The following is a 20,770-nucleotide window of genomic DNA, read 5'->3' as shown; positions in this document are numbered from 1 at the left end:
TACACACATGTATGTATGTACAGTACAGGCCAAAAGTTTGGACACACCTTCTCATTCAATGCGTTTTCTTTCTTTTCATGACTATTTACATTGTAGATTGTCACTGAAGGCATCAAAACTATGAATGAACACATGTGGAGTTATGTACTTAACAAAAAAAGATGAAAATAACTGAAAACATGTTTTATATTCTAGTGTCTTCAAAATAGCCACCCTTTGCTCTGATTACTGCTTTGCACACTCTTGGATGAACTTCAAGAGGTAGTCACCTGAAATGGTTTTTACTTTTCAGTTGTGCCTTATCAGGGTTGATTCGTGGAATTTATTGCTTTATCAATGGGGTTGGGGCCATCAGTTGCGTTGTGAATGAGAAGGTGTGTCTAAAATTTTGGCCTGTACTGTTTATATATATATATATATTAGACTTAGACTTCCTTTTTATTGTCATTCAGATTTGAATTTTACAGCACAGATAAGAACGACATTTCGTTACATAAGCTCATGGTAGTGCAGGATAAAAAAGCAATAAGGTGCATATATAAATAAATAAATATATATAAATAATATATAAATATATATATATAAAATAATTATAAATATATACAAATAAATAAATAGATTACCGTACAGATAAATATAATTGCACTTTTTCCACAGGCGTCCACGTTTATAGAATGTTATATTGTCTTTTTTATTCCAGCGAGGTAATCCATTTTTGGGGGGAGTTGAGGGGATAATTTAATTATGATGCGTTCAAGAGTCTTACGGCTTGAGGGAAGAAGCTGTTACAGTGCTTCGGAGGCTGTGGAACCTCTTTCTAGAGTCCAGCAGTGAAAACAGTCCTTGGTGGGGGTGGGAAAGTATATATATATATATATATATATATATATATATATATATATATATACTTTTTGAAATTTATTTTACATAGTCCTAGAACAGTTGCATGAAGAGCTACTGTACCTATTAAAATTAATACTTATTTATTCACTGTGCATTCAGAAGAGTCAGAAGTGAACGCCCCAACTTCCGGTTAAGCTGTTGCTCCCTACTGTTTTGAAGAGGAACATCCTCCTGGGACCCGGCAGTGCATTCCGTCAGGAACTCACACCAGAGCCCTATTTCAAATACAAAACACTGGACAAGAGTTAAAGTTGTTGTGCTGGGGAGAAGACATTCTGCAGCTTTGCAGCGGTATGTGATTTGCTGAGGTTTGTCTTACTGAAGTATTTTTGATAGGCACAAGTGGTATAAACACATATCAAAACTACCAGCATTTTCTTTGACGCCATCATTCCAGGTGAAAAATCTGGGTGGTTAGTTTTTACCACATATAAAAAATACAAAATAGTTTTTTTTTCTCATCTTAAGAATATTGCCAGAGTTCACCCAGTTCTTTCTCAGGGGCAAGACGGTGTTACTAATGCATGCTTTTATTACAAGTTGTATAGATTGTTGTAACTTCTTGCACCTTTACAACTACTCCAAAATTCAGCGGCACGTGTCCTGACGAAGACCAGAAGGCGGGCTCACATTACACCAGTTTTAAAATCTCTGAATTGGCTCCCAGTTAGTTTCAGGATCAAATTGAAGGTTCTTCTTAAGGTTTAGAAACGTTTTTATGGTATTAAGCCTTCTTATCTTTAGATTTGCTTTTACCCTACGTACCTTAACAGACCCGGAGATCCTCCGGCACTTATCTCCTAATTATTCCAAAAGTCAGGACGCAAAGTCATGGGATGGCATCTTTCCACTATTATGGCCCCCGTCTATGGAACAGCTGCGGAGAACGTTCGTGTTTTTAAGGGCAGTCTTAAGACCCACCTTTTTGATTTGGCTTTTATCTAATATTAATTAATTTTATTGAAGTAATTCTTACCTTACTTATTATCTTATTCGTTAGGCAATATTTTATATAGTTCTATTTATTGATTATATATTTACTGTATATTTATTTTTATCTTCATATGTTTAACTTGTATTTTATCCTTTATTCCTACTCATGGTTCTTACTATTTTACAAGTTTTATTATTTTGACTTTCCAGCGTTTCTCAGAAAAAAGCCTTCTGCATCAATGGTTATCTGTCATCCTGGTGGCCATGGTCTGACGACCTTCTGGTGCAGATGGTTCTTGTGATAGTGTTTACTCACCTGGCTCCTCTGTACTCAGCCATGCATTTATTTGTTCATGTGCATACGTGTCTGTGTGTGTGTGTGTGTGTGTGTGTGTGTGTGTGTGTGTGTGTGTGTGTGTGTGTGTGCACCCGCGATAATGGGGGATGTGGGTCATCAGGGTATTGTTTTTAGTCTGTAAAGCACTTTGTGTTGCATTTCTTTTATGTATGAAAAGCGCTTAATAAATATGTTTGATTGATTGATAAAGTATTACACTAATACATTTTACAGTTATTGTGTTCTTGAGCACATATGTTTAATCAATAGTTTGAGATGGTTTTGCTTTGGGTTTTAAGAAACAAACATATTTTTCAATGTCCTATTTGTATAAATAAATATTACTTTTTCATACAAAATGATAAAGACGGTTGATGCAAAGCATCATGTCCATTGTTAGTAACATTGTAAAAATGTAGAGAAGTACAGAGTATTTGTCTAATTTATTCAACATTTTTTTTAATTTTTAAAAATTTTTTTTTGTCCCGTCCAGCTTCTCAGGCAAATCATATAGTTGATGTAGATGCCCATATCGGCTGTTCAGATTTACTTTACAAAAGAGAAGTGTAGGATACTTCTCTTGTTGCCTTATTTGTATTCGACTTTATTAAATGTATTTATATTATCATTTAGTGCGGCCAGGCCGGAGCAGGAGGGGATAGAAAGAGAGAGAAAAGAAGACAGAGGGGGACATTGTGGGGACAAGAGGGGGATTAGACAGAGAGACAAAAACAACAACAGCAAACACAACAACAACAACATAAGAGCAACATCAGCAAATACGACATGTACAAATATGATGGTAAAAGTGATAGCAAATAAGCAGTTAGCAAAAATAAAAAATAATACAGAAATGACAATGAGCATTATTACACTACAAATGGATCAATACAAATACCAATAGAAATAGCGGTATTGATAATGAACAATACCAATAATTTACCTCTATCATCAACAATACAGTTGTTCAAATGCAACAATACATATACGTAATGATAACTTGAGATACGAAAGAATGCAGAAAAATGGAGGGGAAGAAAGAGAAGCAACCTACACTAACCTTGTAGATTGTTATAGGTTAAGCTTTGTCAGTGTGCCATGTGTTATACCCAGTTTACCCTAGGGCAACAACGTTAATATATGTTAGATGAAACGTGATTATATGCATGAGCGTATGTATGCATATGTACTTGTATATGTACAGTATGTGTATATGTGTTTGTACAGTGAATGTATATGTACAGAATGTGTATATGTGTTTGTACAGTGAATGTATATGTACAGTATGTGTATGTTTGTATAATGAATGTGCGTGTGGATGTACGAACTTTGAGTATGTAAATATGTACTGTATTTGTGTATGTATGTGGGAGCGTAGATACCTATGTATGTATGTATGTGAGTATATGTGAATTTATATGTACAATATATTCGACTCCCAGTGTGCGTGGGAGCCAGAGTTTATTAAACATTTTTGTAAAAAGTGAAAAAGAAGATGGACGACCCAAAGAATACTGTTGTCCACTACAAAGAACATTAAATAGACCAGGGATGCCCGAATTTGGCTCAATGTGTCATTGAATTTGGCCGGCCCATTTGTACACTCTGAGTGACATTAACATTGATATTTAAATGTGGGTCCGTACAGAAATGCCGTTTAATGGTGGTCCGTAGCTTAATGCATGTCATGCTGGCGGTCATATATATATATATATATATATATATATATATATATATATATATATATATATATATATATATATATATATATATATATATATACAGTTGTGGTCAAAAGTTTACATACACTTGTAAAGAACATAATGTCATGGCTGTCTTGAGTTTTCAATAATTTCTAAAACTCTTATTTTTTTGTGATAGAGTGATTGGAGCACATACTTGTTGGTCACAAAACATTCATGAAGTTTGGTTCTTTTATGAATTTATTATGTGTCTACTGAAAATGTGACCAAATCTGCTGGGTCAAAAGTATACATACAGCAATGTTAATATTTGCTTACATGTCCCTTGGCAAGTTTCACTGCAATAAGGCGCTTTTGGTAGCCATCCACAAGCTTCTGGTTGATTTTTTTGATCACTCAAAATGACCCGCTAAAGTTTTTGGTTTTCTGACAGACTTGTTTGTTCAGCATTAAAACAGCTAAATTTTTGTTTCATCTGACCACATAACTTTCCTCCAGAAGGTCTTATCTTTGTCCATATGATGTCAGATGAAACAAAAATTGAGCCGTTTGGTCACAATACCCAGCAATATGTTTGGAGGAGAAAAGGTGAGGCCTTTAATCCCAGGAACACCATAACTACCGTCAAGTATGGTGGTGGTAGTATTATGCTCTGGGCCTGTTTTGCTGCCAATGGAACTGGTGCTTTACAGACAGTAAATGGGACAATGAAAAAGGAGGATTGCCTCCAAATTCTTCAGGACAACCTAAAATCATCAGCCCGGAGGTTGGGTCTTGGGCGCAGTTGGGTGTTCCAACAGGACAATGACCCCAAATACAAGTCAAAAGTGGTAAAGGAATGACTAAATCAGGCTAGAATTAAGGTTTTAGAATGGCCTTCCCAAAGTCCTGACTTAAACGTGTGGACAATGCTGAAGAAACAAGTCCATGTCAGCGACAAATTTAGCTAAACTGCACCAATTTTGTTAAGAGGAGTGGTCAATATTCAAGCAGAAGCTTGTGGATGGCTACCAAAAGCGCCTTATTGCAGTGAAACTTGCCAAGGGACATGTAAGCAAATATTAACATTGCTGTATGTATACTTTTGACCCAGCAGATTTGGTCACATTTTCAGTAGACCCATAATAAATTCATAAAAGAACCAAACTTCATGAATGTTTTTTGTGACCAACAAGTATGTGCTCCAATCACTCTATCACAAACAAATAAGAGTTGTAGAAATTATTGGGTATATGTAGCTTTGATGTCCCCTGTGGCTTAGCTACATTTAATTGAGAATAACTTATACATTTTCCAAGTAACTTGTCCATCACTGACTATTCTGACATGTCATTTTCACCCAAGACGAGAAGGTAATTTTCAAAGCAGCATTGTACTTTAAAAAAAAACAACAGAAACAATGCCTTGTTTTTTTTTTTAAGACAAATATTTTAGATAAAGGATATAAAGATGATGAACTCATAAATAAGTATACTGAAATGAGTCCACAAAGACAGATTGACTTATATAACCTTTCCAATAAGGTTGGTCATGAGGATGTTCGAGGTCGGTCCCTTGTCAATGCTTCTCTGGCTCCATTAGGCCGGGAAGAGCACCAAAACAAACTGACTTAGAGCCAGTGGTGTATTTAACGCCTACATGCACGCCCCTCTGAACTCAGTTCTCACACAGTCCCTTCAATCTGGGCTGGGAGCAAAGCCTGTCTTAAGTGTCTATTGAATTTAATTAGCTAGATTTTTCCCATAAAATAACCCTAAAAAAATATATATATTTAATATCTATATTGGAAACTATTGTAGTCAGGTATGAAAGTAATATTTCCACTTATCAATACATTTATATTTATTGTGTCTTTCTGTAGTTCGGTATTTGCTCGTGCGTATACTGCCCTCTGCTGTCTTTTTTGTGCAAGTGCAACAGCGCAAGTCAATGTTGACCAATATTCAAGGCTTTAAATCAGGGGTGTCAAACTCAAATACAGAGTGGGCCAAAATTTAAAACTGAACAAAGCCGCAGGCCAAGGTTGAACAAATTAACCTTTTAATAGGGACCCAAACACGTTTTGCATTGAATATTGAAAAAGCAAGGCTTATATAACTTTACAGTGACATGCAAAATCGAGTTTCAAATAATAATACTAATAATTTAAAAATATCGATGGCATATCAAATAAAATTTAAATAAAAATGTAATGCCTCTTTTCTATTTGCAGCCTTCTGAGGTAAATACCAACATTAACTTTTTCCACAGGCTAATAATACATTTGAAAATAAAATAACAATAATAAATGAATCAAACATTCAAGCCTTGAAGTAGCAAGAGAAAGTGCATGAATAAAACGTCAATTATCGCTCAGTTTGCTACATTGATTTGCTTTAACACTGAATAAAGTACTTTCTATTCTATTCTATTATATAACTTAATAGTGCAAAATCAACTGTGAAAAAACATCAATGGTATATTAAATAAAATGTAAATAAAAAATGGAATGCCTCTTTTCTATTTGCAGCCTTCTGAGGTAAATATCAACATTAACTTTTTGGGCGGTATAGCTCGGTTGGTAGAGTGGCCGTGCCATCAACCTGAGGGTTGCAGGTTCGATCCCCGCTTCTGCCATCCTTGTCACTGCTGTTGTGTCCTTGGGCAAGACACTTTACCCACCTGCTCCCAGTGCCACCCACACTGGTTTAAATGTAATGTAGATATTGGGTTTTCACTATGTAAAGCGCTTTGAGTTACTAGAGAAAAGCGCTATATAAATATAATTCACTTCACTTCAACTTTTTCCACAGGCTAATAAATTAGAAAATAGAATAACAATGAATAAACCAACCATTCAGGACTTTAAACTGCTCAGTTTGCAACACACTGATCTAATCTGACGTGCCCAAGCCAGATACCTGTCATCTTTTCTGGATGCTAGTTTATTAATGTCGAGGCTCAGGTGGGCGGGGTTTGGTGGTAACGGGGGGTGTATATTGTAGCGCCCCGGAAGAGTTAGTGCTGCAAGGGGTTCTGGGTATTTGTTCTGTTGTGTTTATGTTGTGTTACTGTGCGGGTGTTCTCCCGAAATGTGTTTGTCATTCTTGTTTGGTGTGGGTTCACAGTGTGGCGCATATTTGTAACAGTGTTAAACTTGTTTATGCGGCCACCCCCAGTGTGACCTGTATGCCTTGCATTCACTTATGTGTGTGTAGAAGCCGCATATACCATGTGACAGGGGCCGGCACGCTGTTTGTATGGAGGAAAAGCAGACGTGACGACAGGTTGGAGAGGACGCTAAAGGCAGTGCCTTTAAGGCACGCCCCCAATATTGTTGTCCAGGTGGAAATCTGGAGAAATTCGGGAGAATGGTTGCCCCGGGAGACTTTCGAGAGGGGCACTGAAAATCGGGAGGGTTGGCAAGAATGAGTATTAGCGGTGAATGCAGTGTTTTAATACCGGCGGGCCAGCTCTAATGTTAATTTGAGATTGCCTCAAGGGCCAAATGAAATTACACGGCGGGCCAAATTTGGCCCGCGGGCCAGAGTTTGACACCCGTGCTCTAAAAGTTAATCATCACCATTTTGGAATCGGTATATCCATTAAAATAATATTTACGCCTTAAAAAAAACGTTTAATCGTATATATTTTAGAATAAAGTCTAGTCTATTACAAACACTGTTTTGACCCGCATACCCTTCCGTAGGTAGGTAGCCTACTTCTGGGATTGCGCTGCATAATTACGGTACATGCACAACAGTACTTTAAAAAACTAAAACCGTATTTAAAAGAGCTAAATTAGCTTTAAGATTAAGTTTAATGCCAGAAGACGTGAGAACAGCTCACCTTATACATGGCATCCTGGGACTTGTAGTAGTATCAGCATTGGGTACATGTTATAGCCACTGTTCATGTTCATATGTAACATGTTCATATGAATACGCTACATATGTGTTAGGGGTAATTAGCTAGATTTTCCCCATAAAATAACCCGAAACAAAAATAAAATATATAATATCCATATTGGAAACTATTGTAGTCAAGGTATGAAAGTAATATATTCACTTATCAATACATTTATGTTTATTGTGTCTTATTTATACATGAGTATAGTGCCCTCTGCTGTCTTATTAGTGCAAGTGCAACACCGCAAGTCAATGTTGTCAATATTCAAGGCTCTAAATGTTAATCATCACCATTTTGGAATCGGTATATCCATTAAAACAATTTTAAGTTTCCATCCATCCATCCATCCATTTTCTACCGCTTATTCCCTTTGGGGTCGCGGGGGGCGCTGGAGCCTATCTCAGCTACAATCGGGCGGAAGGCGGGGTACACCCTGGACAAGTCGCCACCTCATCGCAGGGCCAACACAGATAGACAGACAACATTCACACTCACATCCACACACTAGGGCCAATTTTAGTGTTGCCAATCAACTTATCCCCAGGTGCATGTCTTTGGAAGTGGGAGGAAGCCGGAGTACCCGGAGGGAACCCACGCAGTCACGGGGAGGACATGCAAACTCCACACAGAAAGATCCCGAGCCCGGGATTGAACCCAAGACTACTCAGGACCTTCGTATTGTGAGGCAGATGCACTAACCCCTCTTCCACCGTGAAGCCCAATTTTAAGATTAATAGTACATATTTTTGAATAAAGTCTAGTCTATCACCGAGTGTTTCGCCAAACCCGCATACAATTTCGTAAACAAATACTTCCGGGATTGCACTGCATAATTAAATGCACGACAGTACTTTGTAAAACTAAAACTGTATTTAAAAGAGCTAAATTAGCCTTAACGGTTAAGTTTATTGCCAGGGGCATCCTGGGACTTGTACTATCAGCATTGGGTCCATGTTATAGCGACTGTTCATGTTCATATGTAACATGTTCATATGAATACAACGCATATGTGTTAAGGGTGCTAAGATTACATTTGTGGTTTAATAAAAAAAAAAAAAACACAAATCTGCATGAGTTTGACTTGGAATGATGGAGCCACATCTTTATTATGAACTTTTACTCTGTACATTAAAATAAAGCATCATCAGTCACCAAATCATGCAAAGCGCTATTGCGTTACAAATATAAACACCCTACAAAACAACAACAACAACAAAAACCTGTACTAGTATACCCAAAATATGCAACCTCCAAAAAAATAAATAAATCAATTTATCCTGAGATGGCACATACAGATGGGTGACAAGTGAAAGTTAAAACCAACATGATCAAAGTGTCAATAAGGCGACAGGGGCAAGCTTGGAAGTAATTTCTAAGGGCAGTTTTTTAGCATCTTAATGATGGTGGTGACAAGAAATGACAATTACAGGGTGATTGTTTTCATCAATAACTACCCGACATATAATCCTCATTTATTCCTTTTCTTGGCTGTTTTTTTTCCTTTTTTGTCACCCGTCTGTACATACAGTACATCCACCCATACAGATAAACATTCATACAAACAATAAGGTTACTTATTGGCAACATGACGAGGGATAAAAGCTCGGATCGGGATGCTTTCCAGGCCGTCTTTCATTCGAAACTATGCCACTCTCAAAATATGCTAGTGTGAACGCACTCCTTCTCTTATGATCTAGTTCCAGTATGCTTTGGTCTGGTGTGAACGCATTGACACCGAATCAACATAAATCAGCCATGCTATCTTTTATTGAAAACTATTCTATTTCTAAAGGGTTTGTTTTAATCTAGTTTGAGTTTGTTTTGGTCGGGTATAAATGCGGTAACACCTGGCCATACGAAAACACCGAGGCTGTCTTATACTAAGAACTATTTCACCCTTAAATGGTGCTTTTTCAAACAGGTCTGTTTTAATCCAGTTCTCGATCTATTTGGTCCAGTGTAAACAGTGGCCCTTGGCCAAAGGAAAACACCCAAGATGCTTTGAATTTTAAACTACGCCAATCTTAAAAGGTGCTTCCACACTTTGGTTTGTTCGAATCCAGTTCCAAATCCATTTGGTCTCTTATGAACAGTGACACTTGACCAAAGGAAAACCACTAGTAAAGGGTGCTGTCACATTGGCTGTTTTAATCCAGTTCTAGGGTGTTTTGGTCTGGTGTGAGCACAATGACACTTGACCAAAGGATAACACCCACGATGCTCTCTATTCTGGACTATTTCACACTTAAAGGGTGCTTTTTCACACAGGCACCTTTTTGGTCTGTTTTAATCCAGTTCTAGATCCATTTGTTCTGGTGTAAACAATGGCCCTTGGCCAAAGGACAACTCCCAGAGTGCTTTGTATTTCAAACTACCGGTATGCCAATCTTAAAGGGTGCTTCCACACTGGCACCTTATGATCTGCTTGAATCCAGGTCCAAATCCATTTGGTCTGTTATGAACAGTGACACTTGACCAAAGGAAAACTAGTAAAGGGTGCTTTCACACTGGCTGTTTTAATCCAGTTCCAGAGTGTTTTGGTCTGGTGTGAACACATTAACACTGGACCAAGATAAAATCACCCATGCTATTTTTTATTGAAAACTATTTTTGTTTTAATGTAGTTCTAGTTTGTTTTGGTCAGGTATAGATGCGATAACACCTAGCCATACGAAAACACAGATACTGAGAACTATTTCACCCTTTAAGGGTGCTTTTTCACACAGACACCTGTTTTAATCCACTTCCTAGATCTATTTGTTCTGGTGTAAACAGTGGCCCTTGGGCAAAGGAAAACACCCAGGATCATTTGAATTTTAAACTACGCCAATCTTAAAGGGTGCTTCCACACTTTGGTTAGTTCGAATCCAGTTCCAAATCCATTTGGTCTCTTATGAACAGTGACACCTGACCAAAGGAAAATAACTAGTAAAAGGTGCTGTCACATTGGCTGTTTTAATCCAGTACTCGAGTGTTTTGGTCTGGTGTGAACACAATGACACTTGACCAAAGGATAACAGACAGGATGCTCTCTATTCTGGACTATTTCACCCTTAAAGGGTGCTTTTTCACACAGGCACCTTTTTGGTCTGTTTTAATCCAGTTCGAGATCCATTTGTTCTGGTGTAAACAGTGGCTCTAGACCAAAGGAAAACACCCAGGATGCTTTGTATTTTAAACTACGCCAATCATAAAGGGTGCTTCCACACTTTGGTTTATTCGAATCCAGTTCCAAATCCATTTGGTCTTTTATGAACAGTGACACTTGACCAAAGGAAAACAACTAGTAAAGGGTGCTGTCACATTGGCTGTTTAAATCCAGTTCCAGATTGTTTTGGTCTGGTGTGAACACAATGACACTTGACCAAAGGATAACACCCAGGATGCTTTCTATTCTGAACTATTTCCCTCTTAAAGGGTGCATTCGCCCTGGCAACCGTTTAAATCCAGTTCTGGCTCCATTTGGACTGGTGTAAACACAGTAAACCTAACCAAAGGAACATGCCCAGACATTTTTCTTAAATTTAAGACTGTTGAAATCTTAAAGGGTGCATTCACTCTAACACCATTTGTTGTGTTTTAATCCAGTTCTAGTTCCATTTGGCCTGGTGTAAACACAATGACACCTAGCCAAAGAAAAACGCGTAGACAGCTTTCTATTAAAACCTATTCCAGTCCTAAAAGGGTGCTTTTTCACACTGGCACTTTTTGGTCAGTTTTATTCCAGTTCTAGTTCAATTTGGTCTGTTATGAATGGTGACACTTGACTACACTGGCATAATTTAGTCCGTTTTAGTCAAATTATAGTCTGTTTTGGTCTTTTGTGAACACACTTTTTAGTCTGAACTATTCAACTTTTTAGGGGTGCTTTCACACTCGCACATTTTGGTCTGTTTAAATCCAGTTCGAGTGCCATTTGGTCTGCTGTAAACACAGTGACACTTGACCAACGGAACACACCCACATGTTTTTTTTTATTCAAAACTGCTGGAATCTAAAATGGTCCATTCACTCTAGCACCACTGGGAGTGTTTTAATCGAGTTCTAGTCCCATTTGGTCTGGTGTAAACTCAGTGACACTTGGCCAAAGGAAACCACTAAAGCTGCTTTCTACTCAAAACTATTCCAATCTTGAAAGGGTGCTTTTTCGCACTGGCACCTTTTGGTCCATTTTAATCCAGTTCTAATTCAATTTGGTCTGTTATGAACAGTGACACTTGACCAAAGGAAAACAACTTGTAAAGGGTGCTTTCACATTGGCACACTTTAGTCAGTTTTAGTCCAATTCTAGTTTGTTTTGGTCTGGTGTGAACACAGTGACACTTAAAGACCAAAGGAAAACAGGATGCTTTCTGTTTTAAACTTTTCCACTGTTAAAAGGTGTATTTGTTTAAATCCAGTTTGAATTCAATTTGATCTGTTGTGAACAGTGACACTTTACCACACCTAGGATAAGTTGCTTTCACACTGGCATAATTTAGCCTGTTTTAGTCCAATTCTAGTTTGATTTGGTCTTGTGTGAACACACGTTTTAGTCTGAACTATTCAACTCTTAAATGGTGCTTTCACACTCGCACATTTTGGTCTGTTTAAATCCAGTTCTAGCGCCCTTTGGTCTGCTGTAAACACACTGACACTTGACCAACGGAACACACCCAGATGTTTTGTTTTTTAATTCGAAACTGTTCGGTCTGTTATGAAAAGTGACACTTTACCAAGCCTAGGATAAGTTGCTTTCACACTGGCACATTTTAGTCTGTTTAAGTCCAATTCTAGTTTGATTTGGTCTGGTGTGAACATAGTGACACTTAAAGACCAAACAAAAACAGGATGCTTAGTGTTCTAAACTTTTCCACTGTTAAAGGGTGTATTTGTTTAAAACCAGTTCAAATTCAATTTGATCTGTTGTGAACAGTGACACTTTACCACACCTAGGATAAGTTGCTTACACACTGTTTGTAAACTGTCTGTTTAATTCCAGTTCTAGCGCCATTTGGTCCGGTGTAAACACAGTTACACCTGACCAAAGGAGAACACAAAGACTCTGTTAAAGGGGAACATTATCACAATTTCAGAAGGGTTAAAATCATTAAAAATCAGTTCCCAGTGGCTTATTTTATTTTTCGAAGTTTTTTAAAATTTTTTATCCATCACGCAATATCCCTAAAAAAGCTTCAAAGTGCCTGATTTTAACCATCGTTATATACACCCGTCCATTTTCCTGTGACGTCACATAGTGATGCCAATACAAACAAACATGGCGGATAGAACAGCAAGACATAGGGACATTAGCTTGGATTCAGACTCGGATTTCAGCGGCTTAAGCGATTCAACAGATTACGCATGTATTGAAACGGATGGTTGTAGTGTGGAGGCAGGTAGCGAAAACGAAATTGAAGAAGAAACTGAAGCTATTGAGCCATATCGGTTTGAACCGTATGCAAGCGAAACCGACGAAAACGACACGACAGCCAGCGACACGGGAGAAAGCGAGGACGAATTCGGCGATCGCCTTCTAACCAACGATTGGTATGTGTTTGTTTGGCATTAAAGGAAACTAACAACTATGAACTAGGTTTACAGCATATGAAATACATTTGGCAACAACATGCACTTTGAGAGTGCAGACAGCCCATTTCAGGCGCGCTAAGAACATATATTTTTCCACGATTTCAGCACTCAGGTTAACCATACCTAAATAGACACAAAATACTGCATTACACAAGACTACCCGAATCTACTCGAATGATTGAAAAAAATAAATGTTTTTAAGCTAAATTACTGGTAAACACAGTTTATGTATAATAATTTACGTAAAACCGCGAGAATTGAATAAAGTTTTCATCAATTAATATATTCTGTAGACATACCTTCATCCGGTCTCTTTTCCTGAAAGCTGATCTGTCCAGTTTTGGAGTTGATAAATGATAAATGATAAATGGGTTGTACTTGTATAGCGCTTTTCTACCTTCAAGGTACTCAAAGCGCTTTGACACTACTTCCACATTTACCCATTCACACACACATTCACACACTGATGGAGGGAGCTGCCATGCAAGGCGCTAACCAGCACCCATCAGGACCAAGGGTGAAGTGTCTTGCTCAGGACACAACGGACATGACGAGGTTGGTACTAGGTGGGGATTGAACCAGGGACCCTCGGGTCGCGCACGGCCACTCTTCCACTGCGCCACGCCGCCCCATGATGTCAGCATCTGCTTTGAGTGTCGCAGGATATCCACACATTCTTGCCATCTCTGTCGTAGCATAGCTTTCGTCGGTAAAGTGTGCGGAACAAACGACTGACCATTTCGTCGGCTTTCCCCACACCCTCGTATTTTGAACAAATTTCGTCCAATTTCTTGCCACTTTCGCATCTTTGGGCCACTGGTGCAACTTGAATCCGTCCCTGTTCGTGTTGTTACACCCTCCGACAACACACCGACGAAAGTGAGAAAATGGCGACGTCATCGCTCCGAGAGCGAATAATAGAAAGGCGTTTAATTCGCCAAAATTCACCCATTTAGAGTTCGGAAATCGGTTAAAAAAATATGCCCTAGTGTGTGAGTGTGAATGTTGTCTGTCTATCTGTGTTGGCCCTGCGATGAGGTGGCGACTTGTCCAGGGTGTACACCGCCTTCCGCCCGATTGTAGCTGAGATAGGCTCCAGCGCCCCCCGCGACCCCAAAAGGGAATAAGCGGTAGAAAATGGATGGATGGATGGATGGTCTTTTTTCTGCAACATCAAGGTATATATTGACGCTTATATAGGTCTGGTGATAATGTTCCCCTTTAAAGGGTGCTTTCACGCTGTGGACCGTTTTAATCCAGTTCTAGTATGTTTTGGTCTGGTGTGAACTCAACGACCAGCAGACCAAAAGTGTGCTTCTTACTGCTAAAACCTGGAAAAAGGCTCCCAGTTAAAGGAATGTTGAACATATAAACAATCATATTTCAATGGATACTAGGGTGACGGCACGCAACAGTCACGTCAAAGGTGTTATTGCACTACTGTCTCAATGTCTTGTTTACGTGAGCATACTCAACAAATGACAAATACCGTAGAAAAGACCTACACACGGGTGAAACAAGAAAACCGGCAGTCACGGCAACAGACATGTGTCTATTCCTCTTGAAAATTGACTCGACTGGGAGCACTGGTAACTGCCCCGTGAAAGACTTTGCGCGCTTTCAGCGGCAGATGAATGAATTTCAAGAGGAGTCAGGTCTGCACAGCTAAACCACCAAGCTGTGAAACACGATAAGGCTACAACATCTAGAGAGAGAGATAGGCAACGAAAGGCTAACGTCAACACTGTTAGAAGAAGCTCCTACAGCTCCGAAGATTCACGGGGGAGCCACACGGAGGAGCCATGCAAACAACGTAAACAAACACACACACACACGCACACACACACACACTCCCTCGCACTTTGGGACAGTGAACGTTGAGACCGGAGAGACACCACATCTGGATTTTACACAGGTATACACATTTGACAAGTTCACGTAGGGACCGAAAAACTGCGAAAATACTGCATTACGAGGGAAACCATCAAATATATCACTATTGGTTAAAATGCGTAGAAATCCAGACACTTCATGATTTTTAAGAGTTATGTCACTGATTTTGGCTTATTTCCATAGTTTCTTTATTAAATAACGCTCACTGCATATATACTCTATGTACATTCTGTCTGTAGTATTTGGTACAGTGGAAACTCCAATGAAGTAAAATCATGCATGCTTTAAAAATGATTGACAATTGAGATGATTGCAGAGTGATACTGACACCCGGTGGTGATTTATGGCTACTGCTGGCACTGCATTACTATCTTGAGCTTTGTGGTCGTTTTTATCAACTTGGAAATAGTGAATCCAATTTGTCTTTAATTAATACAGAAACTTTCCTACGCACATCTCAGGGGAGGAGATCTTGCCCCAAGTGGAGGAGTTCAAGTACCTCGGAGTCTTGTTCACGAGTGGATCGTGAGATCGACAGGCGGATCGGTGCGGCGTCTTCAGTAATGCGGACGCTGTATCGATCCGTTGTGGTGAAGAAGGAGCTGAGCCGGAAGGCAAAGCTCTCGATTTACCGGTCGATCTGCGTTCCCATCCTCACCTATGCTCATGAGCTTTGGATCATGACCGAAAGGACAAGATCACGGGTACGAGCGGCCGAAATGAGCTTCCTCCGCCGGGTGGCGGGGCTCTCCCTTAGAGATAGGGTGAGAAGCTCAAAGTAAAGCCGCTGCTCCTCCACATGGAGAGGAGCCAGATGAGGTGGTTCGGGCATCTGGTCAGGATGCCACCCGAACGCCTCCCTAGGGAGGTTTTTCGGGCACGTCCGATCGGTAGGAGGCCACGGGGAAGACCCAGGACACGTTGGGAAGACTATGTCTCCCGGCTGGCCTGGGAACGCCTCGGGATTCCCCGGGAGGAGCTGGACGAAATGGCTGGGGAGAGGGAAGTCTGGGCTTTCCTGCTTAGGCTGCTGCCCCCGCAACCCGACCTCGGATAAGCGGAAGAAGATGGATGGATGGATGGATGGACTTTCCTACCCGGTTCCCAGTTCCTACGCTCATCCAAGTTCCATTTCATGTTTTACGGTTAGCATCACTTCTTTTGCATATTTTTCATCAAATTGTACCAATTTTAGGGTGTTCCACCTTGGAGGTTCCACTGTATGCTTCTTTTTTTTTTTTTTTAAATATGGTTTCAACAATTAAGTGTTCAGTGGGAAAATAAATATACTCTCTTGTGTATCCTATGCTATCATTATATTCTATTTAAGTGTTTATCAGCGACATAACTCTCTCATTCCACCTATCCTGGTACAGCTGCATGCACGGAACATCCTACCCAGAAGCTGGCATGAAGAAGGAGAAGAGGGACCAGAGAACGTTTAAGTTTAACACGCACATCTCAGACTGCTTCACATTGAAATGTCAATCATGGTTGGTCAACATAGAAAGAGAAAGGGGTGATGAGGAGCCAGAAGCTATACGTGTTATAGGGGCCGGGCGAGGGGGTTCTAGTCAGAGAAAAGGCTGGCGAAGGACTTTCGGAGGTTGCGAATGGTCTCGGCCTTGGCCTCCTCTTGGCCGTCGCCGGCGCCGGAGGTGGAGACTCCGCGGAAGAAGGAAGAGTCGCTGAAGGCGTTGAAGGCATTGGTCAGTGACTGGGACTTACTGGGATGGCAGAGGAGAGAGAACAGGAGGGAGGGAGGGAGCGATGAGGGAAGGGAGGATAGGACGCGGGAAGGAAGATAATAGGCGGGAGTGTTAATAAGATGAGGAAGGATGACGGACATCAGGGAATCATTGACACATTGAAAAAAGCTATTTTCACTGCGGAATTTGGATGTTTGGACCAGCACACCTGGCAACTTCAGCGCCCTCTGGTGGTAGCAGTTAATGTGACGCGAAAAGCAACGACAACTACCTACTACAGCCAGGCAGCAGATGGCAGCATAGGTATACACGCTAATCGACAGGATGGTGACTTCTGTCAACGCATCTGTTAATCAATAGCAAATGCCTTTTTTTAAAAAAGGAAAGAAAAACAACAAGAACAACAAACTACTTAATTAGGGAACTTCTGTGAAATCTTGAGGGGGTGTTGTTGCATGGGTGAAAAATAGAAATAAATAAGCTTTTTTGAAGTAGAACTCGACACAAGAGCAGATTCTTACATTTTTGAGGGATACCAAAGACTACAAAAATGGGACCCATTGCCTCCCTGCTTGGCACTCAGCATCAAGGGTTGGAATTGGGGGTTAAATCACCAAAAATGATTCCCGAGCGCGGCCACCGCTGCTGCCCACTGCTCCCCTCACCTCCCAGAGGGTGGAACAAGGGGATGGGTCAAATTCCAGAGGAGAATTTCACCACATGTAGTGTGTGTGTGACTACCAGTGGTACTTTAACTTTAAACTTTGAATCTGATAGCTCTTGTTAGCACCGCAAAGCTTGAAAAAAGCTGGAGGGGAAGAGGTTACCCAGCAGGCACAAGACATTAAAACAACGTTCACAACTTGTTGAGTTAGGTCCTGACGTTAAGCAACTCAAACATAACCTTGAAACAACATGCTTTTTGGCGACGTTTCATCAACGTCGGGTTCGGACGTTGATTTGACCATTGAAATTTGGTCATTTCCCAACCAATATTCTACAACACAAATGCATTGAAACAACATGCTTTCTGACGACGATTATTCCATGTCAGGTTCCGACGTTGCCGGTGGCGGGCCGTGCGTTTCTCACCTAGGCCTTCAGTGAAGTCCTACTTAGTCCGACTTAACCTTTCAAAATACCGTAATTGATGTCACCACATGGACAAGGCTGGAGATACTATAAAGAAACACACTTGCACACTACTGGGCATCCTCAACAGTGGACAAAACGGTCTATTTTTCGGCGCATTTAACATTAAACAAACCCGCTTCAGCATTTAAAACATATCTTACGTGGTACTGTCAACATTTTAAAGTATTGTATAAAACAAATGAAACATGAAAAAATTAAGAAATAAAATATTTGAACTCACAATTCGTGGCACCCATTCGACGCCGTATAAGCCAGTGGTACTACTCGTAGTTGGTCATAGTCGGTTGATTCGTGTGAAAGTCGCGGGCAAACCATTTCACCGCCGGGTTGACCGACCTCGTCTCACAAGATCTAGTTTCTCTTAAATATCCTTCTTGAAAATGGCCTTACAAATATGTATCTGCCACCTAATCATACTTGCCAACCCTCCCGAATTTTCCGGGAGACTCCCGAAATTCCCCGCCTCTCCCGAAAACCTCCCGGGACAAATATTCTCCCGAAAATCTCCCGATTTTCAGCCGGAGCTGGAAGCCACGCCCCCTCCAGCTCCATGCGGACCTGAGTGAGGACAGCTTTTTTTCATGACGGGAGGACAACAGGGTGACAAGAACTAAATCATCCAGACTATAGATAAATTGTATTATGTTTATCTTACCTAAAAATAAATATATTTATTAATTTAAAAAAAAATGTTTATTATATTTTGCTAAAAACATCAAAATTAATTGTGTTTTTATTTGTATTTTTTCGTGACTCCTTATTACATCCAGCCATAGAATTATACATTAAAATAAACATATTTGAAATAATTGATTTTAAATTATCATAATAATTCATTTAAAATGACCATATTTAATTATTAAAATAATTGCTTGTTTATCAACAACTTTAGCATTGTATTCATTACATTTTGAAACTCTCAGAAGCCAAGTTATGTTATATTCCTTAAGATTTATTTATGCAAGTTTGAAGTATCAATTATCTAAACACAGTTTTGTTTGCATATTTTCAGGATGTAGATATCTATATATATATATATATATATATATATATATATATATATATATATATGTATGAAATACTTGACTTGGTGAATTCTAGCTGTCAATATACTCCTCCCCTCTTAACCCCGCCCCCAACCACGCCCCGCCCCACCCCGACCACGCCCCCACCCCCCACCTCCCGAAATCGGAGGTCTCAAGGTTGGCAAGTATGCACCTAATCAACATTTTTATCTCCTTCTTTGTGAGTACGGGTTAGTTTTTTGTGGCTTTCTATGGCTTGTATGGCTCCGGTGCCACTTCCTGTTCCCGCAACTTGTGATTGGATACTCACTTGGGACTCCCAAGTGAGTATCCAATCACAGCTTAAGGCCAGCTAGAAGGCCTTACTGACAACAACTCGTGATCTGATTGGCTATGGCAATTGTCTATTAACTGTATGTGTCCGTTCACTCACAGCGCACAGACGCCCGCATTGTTGATTCTGAAGGCCCAGGGCAGATATCGTACAGGATGGCAACATAATCAGCACCTCCAAGTCCGAGTTCATGGTTCTCGCCCGGAAAAGGGTGGAGTGGCATCTCCGGGTTGGGGAGGAGATCTTGCCCCAAGTGGAGGAATTCAAGTACCTCGGAGTCTTGTTCACGAGTGAGGGAAGAGTGGATCGTGAGATCGACAGGCGGATCGGTGCGGCGTCTTCAGTAATGCGGACGCTGTATCGATCCGTTGTGGTGAAGAAGGAGCTGAGCCGGAAGGCAAAGCTCTCGATTTACCGGTCGATCTACGTTCCCATCCTCACTTATGGTCATGAACTTTGGGTCATGACCGAAAGAACAAGATCACGGGTACAAGCGGCCGAAATTAGTTTCCTCCGCCGGGTGGCTGGGCTCTCCCTTAGAGATAGGGTGAGAAGCTCTGTCATCCAGGAGGAGCTCAAAGTAAAGCCGCTGCTTCTCCACATCGAGAGGAGCCAGATGAAGTGGTTCGGGCATCTGGTCAGGATGCCACCCGAACGCCTCCCTAGGGAGGTGTTTTGGGCACGTCCGACCGGTAGGAGGCCACGGGGAAGACCCAGGACACGTTGGGAAGACCATCTCTCCCGGCTGGCCTGGGAACGCCTCGGGATCCCCTGGGAGGAGCTGGACAAAGTGGCTGGGGAGAGGGAAGTCTGGGCTTTCCTGCTTAGACTGCTGCCCCCGCGACCCGACCTCAGATAAACGGGAGAAGATGGATGGATGGATGGCAACATAAGCGAGCTGAAGTCTGATTGGATACAAACTCTAACCTAAAAACAACAGCACTGGAAAGAGCATAATATGACATGAAGAGAAAATGAATACTTTTAGATATTTGGGCAAAGTAAATTAAAAATTACTTATATCTTTAATTATGATCAGGATTTCTGAAGGCCTTGCTGGCCCTGACGGCCCACCACTGGACGTTGATTTGACCATTGAAATTTGGTCATTTTCCAACCAACAACGTTGTCTCAATTTACTAATACAACTATTTTGCAACATTGTTTCAAAGTCAGTTTTAAGGAACATGTGTGCATAATCAACGTTGTATCAATGTCTTGTGTCTGCTGGCTAAGTATCTATATATGGAAAAAATATTCAATACAAAAAACAACAGAGGGGAAAATAGGGTGAAAAAGAATGAAATAATATGAGGGAA

The 20,770-nt window shown here is 40.4% G+C and overlaps 1 protein-coding gene across 3 annotated transcripts in view; it reads right to left on the bottom strand.

The window, feature by feature from the left end:
* Positions 1 to 8,835: 8,835 nt before the first annotated feature.
* syn2b (synapsin IIb) overlaps positions 8,836 to 20,770 on the bottom strand; it is a 261,009-nt gene continuing 249,074 nt past the window's right edge. For 2 of the 3 annotated variants that reach the window (XM_061938613.2, XM_061938628.2), the window contains exon 13: positions 8,836 to 16,955. In XM_061938613.2, the coding sequence (XP_061794597.2) occupies positions 16,799 to 16,955 (157 nt within the window). In that variant the 3' untranslated portion in view covers positions 8,836 to 16,798. The remainder of the gene's footprint in view (positions 16,956 to 20,770) is intronic. The other variant, XM_061938620.2, reaches the window with a different exon arrangement.

This window comes from Nerophis lumbriciformis, linkage group LG03 (assembly GCF_033978685.3).
Source record: "Nerophis lumbriciformis linkage group LG03, RoL_Nlum_v2.1, whole genome shotgun sequence".
Taxonomy (NCBI): domain Eukaryota; kingdom Metazoa; phylum Chordata; class Actinopteri; order Syngnathiformes; family Syngnathidae; genus Nerophis; species Nerophis lumbriciformis.
Note: the sequence above shows the minus strand (reverse complement) of the source record. Positions and strands in the feature narration are given on the sequence as shown.